The following is a 4344-nucleotide window of genomic DNA, read 5'->3' on the forward strand; positions in this document are numbered from 1 at the left end:
ATAATAATAATATTGGAACATCTGGGATGAATGGAGAGAAAGAACGTGGCAGAGGAAGAACAAGAGGCCAGGCTCCTGCCCATTCTGCTCAGGAGTAACCACTGTCCACAGGCCCCGAGCTCCCCAACAGCTGCCCTGACCCCACCCTGGTTCTCACAGACTCCTTACCCCTAGGTCTCCCTACCGAACTGCCCACATGACCCCCATTCATCACAGAAGCTACGACTGGTTCCAAACAAGTGGTTTATTTGCATTTATAAAACAAGACCCAGGGCACTCACTCCTCCTGGCCCGAGTGTGGAGGGTTAGAAACTTCAACTCTCCCCAGCCTCACCCTCCCACACCCCCCGCCGCACTACAAAATACTTCTCTCTTGCCCCAGTTAAAACCTACTCAACTAGAAGAATGGACAACCCAGGGAGAAGCCAGTGAACAATAAGTGGCAATCATGGAGACGGCAGCTGGCCACTCCCATCCCAGTAACAGCCCACCCCTGGAGAAACTGCCCCTGGGGGGCTTCGCAGGATGACACCCTGCCCTCCCATGGGTTGGATCCCATTTTTGAATCAAGATAAAACCCCAGAACTTTAAAACATCCCCCATGAGCTCAGAATTCCAATGCCAGCTAACCCCACCCTGGCCCAGTCCCTTTCACTGAAATTAATCCACCAGTGCCCATCTGATGAAAGCCGGGTCACCCCACCAGCACCACCTCCCCCCGCCCCCCCGGCAAGCCAACAGGCCGCAGCTCCTATTTCTCATCGTACTCCTTCCTGGTCATCCACTCGGACTTGTAAGTAGACAGATGAGCCACAACAGATGCCCCCAGCCAGACGCTAAAGTTTCTCTTGCTGTGACTCCACACGGAGGCATCCGTGCAGGAGGGATAATGCGGGGCCAGCTCCAGGAACAGGCGCCGGGTGAAGCCCGGGTAGAGGGTGTTCCCCCCACAGGCGATCACGTGCGACATGAGCTGGGGCTGCAGGGCGGCGTCGCAGGCGTGGATGGAATCCAGTACCGCCTGGGGGATGCTGGACCTCTCCTGGTCGAACACCTGCGGGCTGAAGAACATCTCGGGGGCCAGCCGCTGCATGGGGGTCAGCTCCACGGAGGTGCCGTCCGGGAGGATGTAGGTGTTACTATCGTCGTAGCCACTGGGCAGGTTCTGGCGGTAGTCCAGCGCCTCCACCAGGTTCTGCGGCACGTAGCATTTGGTCATCTTAACGGCGTCAACTGTTTGCAGCTGAAACAGCTTGTTCGCCTTGCCGTCTTCCTTGAAGAGGCTCTTGACGAGATAGTCGGAGAGGTCCTGGCCGCCGAACTCCAGCAGCTTCCCGGTGGGCCATATGGGGCGGCCCAAGTGGAAGGGCTGGACCCGGGTCAGGCCACAGCCGGAATCGACCACCATGCCCGTCAGGAAGCCCGTGGCGTACAGGGACATCTCCATCTGGTCGGCCAGGAGGAGGGCCGGGACATCCAGTAACTCAAACATAATCTGCAAGGGGGGAGGAGACAAGACACGCGGTCTTTTCCTTGAACGAAGGGCTCGGACCCACTTCTGTTTTACGCAGCACCGGGCGACGCCCAGCTCTCAAAAATGAAGTCAGCACACAGGCGTCTGTCCTCCAGCGGCTGGCGGCTGCCCCCCCCGAACGCCAGGCCCAGGGACCCTGGAGCTCCCGCTGTGGTAACGGGACTCCCCCACTGAAAACTCAGGAGCTTCCTGTCCACCGAGAGCGGGGGTTGGCAAGCGTCTTCTGTAAATGGCCAGAGGGGTTGCCGGATGTAGCAAATAAAAATGTAGGCTGCCCAGTCCAATTTGAATTTCAGATAAACAACGAAGAATGATTCAGTATAAGTATGTCGTGTGCAATATTTGGGGCATACTTCGTTACACTGAAGCATCCTTCATTGTTTATCTGAGATTCCCATCTACTAGGTATCGTGTATTTTATCTAGCAAACCTACCATCGTAAATATTTTATGGGATCCACAGTCTCTGATGCAACTACTCAACTCTGCTGCTGTAATGAAAGCAGCCATCGATGATATGTAAATGAGTGGGCATGGGCATGTGCCGGTAAAACTTTATTTATCAAAACAGATGCTGGGCCAGATTTGGCCCGCCAGCGGTAGTTTGTCAGCCCTGGATTTAAAGTAAAATGCGAGCGCTTCCCGTAGCCTACCAAGCCTGCCAGCGTCGGCCCCTGCCAACTCACCTTTCTGTCTCCCTCTTGCCACTCTCCCACCCCCGCCCCATTCGCTTCACTAGTTGAAACCTCCTCCTCAGAGAAGCCATCCCAGATCACTCTCTTCAAAGGGGGTCCCCCGATCCTCACCAGTCCGCTCTCACCACACTTTAATTTGCTTCTAGAACCGATCACTCTCTGGAATTCTTTTTGGTAAACGCCTTCATGGTCAAGTCCTCCCCCAGAAGGTAAGCCCCTCGAGGGCCAGAATCTCATCTGTGAACATGACCGAATGTCCAGTGTCTCCCAGTCACGCCCCTTCTAGAGCATTTTTCCTGCCCTGTCTCTCTCTCTGTGGGAAGAGCTTCCCACAGTCCCTGAGGCCTAGTGCCAGGCCCACGTGAGATCTCCGAAAACACTCGTGGGGCAAATGATTAAGAAAGAAGAGCCGTAACCAGTTTGGCTCAATGGATAGAGCGTCGGCCTGCGGACTGAAAGGTCCCGGGGTCGATTCCGGTCAAGGGCATGTACCTTGGTTGTGGGCACATCCCCAGTGGGAGGTGTGCAGGAGGCAGCTGATCAATGTCTCTCATCGAAGTTTCTAGCTCTCTATTCCTCTCCCTTCCTCTCTGTAAAAAATCAATAAAATATATTGAAAGAAAGAAAGGGCCCCTGATGGCCAATCCTGTCCAAACACGAAGTGCTGCTGCTCCCCGCTCCCTGGGGAGAGCAGCACCGAGAAGGCCTTACCTCCAGGGTCTTCTTTCGCTCCATAGGGTCCTTCAGGGGGGACTCTGTGACCAATACGGGGGTGTCCTCGTGTATCAGCCTGTGCTTCTGCAGGACAAAGGACCAGATCTGCTCCACGCCCTCCCAGTTGAGGACGCGGCCCCGCTGGATGGGGTAGCTAAAGGTGTCAGGGTGGAGAAGGTCGATGCCCAGACCCAAGCGCCGCTGGGCAGAGCTGGGGCCGGGGTCCTCCCTACAAGGCCCGTAGTTCACGATGGTCGGCAAGACCAACTGCGGCGCGTTCCAGCCAGAGAAGCCGGACTTCATGTAGCCAGACCCGTGGTCGATGACGACGGTTTGCTCGGTCATGGCCGAGGAAGGGCTGGGAGGGCTCTTCTGAAGGGTGTTTGGCAAAGGCAGGCCACCTGCGGAGGGAAAGGTGGGGGTTCCCTGTGAGCCCATTCTGGCCACCGTGGGCCGCTTCCCACTCTCCACCCAGCGTCAAGCCTCAGGCTCCCCGAAGCCTGTCCGTTCCCGCGTCCAAGCCTTTGCGCCAGCTGCCACCTGCGCCTGGAAGGTTCTTCCCCAAACTCCCATCATCCGACAAGGCGCCCCCTCACCCCACCCCGGGCCGTCTGAGAACACGGGGCAGTGACACCAGGCGGGCACTGGGCTCCACGGGAGCGGAGGTGGGGCCCTATGACTCTCTGCAGAGTCAGCAACAAGTGTGTCACCCAGGGAGGGCTTGGTGGTGGTTGGCTGTCTGGTTTGAGGACACACAGAACACTAACCAGCAGCCTGAGGGGCCACCGCCCTCCGCAGGAATGGTGTAGCCGCAACAGCAGCAGGAGCCGTGGTAACCGTGACAACGCCAATGGTGACAGCACCGCCAGCTCCAGCTACCATCTCTGAAGTGCCCGCCCTCTCTCTAGCACTAGCATTAGGTCGAACTGGGTAATGTTGCCATTTGTATCCATTTGTATCTATTTGACTGTCAGAAACGGTCAAATAGCAGCAATTCTGTATGTTCTGAACTTAATCTCTAAAGCAGGTACCACTTTACCGGTGGGGAAACTGAGGCAGAGGGGTTACAGTTGCTTTCCCAGGGCCACACAACCAAGGAAAGCAGAGCTGAGAGTTGAACCCACATCAGACTCTGAGCGTTGGGCGAGGCAGGAGAGGATGTGGGTTTGGAGTATGAGCTGAGTGGCTAACTTATAAGGGAGGCTGTGAGTGAGGCATCTAACTCTGACTGTGGCCAGTTTCCCCATATATGTAAGGTGGGAGGATAATAGGTGTGGCCACTTCCTGATTTCCAGGCTTCCTGTGAAACTACAATATCAGGGACACAGGTCGGGGAGAAACCGGCCCACGCAGGTCTTCGATCTCTGACAGGGCGCTACACAACGCGATGAAGGAAGAACTG

At 56.3% G+C, this 4344-nt stretch overlaps 1 protein-coding gene across 1 annotated transcript; it reads right to left on the reverse strand.

Moving 5' to 3' along the window:
- Nucleotides 1–751: 751 nt before the first annotated feature.
- ACTL8 (actin like 8) lies at nucleotides 752–3287 on the reverse strand. Its single transcript, XM_006766772.1, has 2 exons — nucleotides 2940–3287; nucleotides 752–1495 (listed from the first exon to the last, which is right to left on the reverse strand). The coding sequence occupies exons 1-2, from the start codon at nucleotides 3285–3287 to the stop codon at nucleotides 752–754; spliced, it is 1092 nt and encodes a 363-aa protein (XP_006766835.1).
- Between the last annotated feature and the right edge of the window lie 1057 nt (nucleotides 3288–4344).

This window comes from Myotis davidii, unplaced genomic scaffold (assembly GCF_000327345.1).
Source record: "Myotis davidii unplaced genomic scaffold, ASM32734v1 scaffold299, whole genome shotgun sequence".
Classification (NCBI taxonomy): domain Eukaryota; kingdom Metazoa; phylum Chordata; class Mammalia; order Chiroptera; family Vespertilionidae; genus Myotis; species Myotis davidii.

What these genes read in the sequence shown, in the direction of transcription:
- ACTL8 (XM_006766772.1), bottom strand. Translation starts at nt 3,287, where the DNA reads ATGACCGAGCAAACCGTCGTCATCGACCACGGGTCTGGCTACATGAAG. An exon ending in AGCGAAAGAAGACCCTGGAG is followed by an intron (nt 1,496 to 2,939) that starts GTAAGGCCTTCT and finishes CCCCCCTTGCAG; the next exon opens with ATTATGTTTGAGTTACTGGA.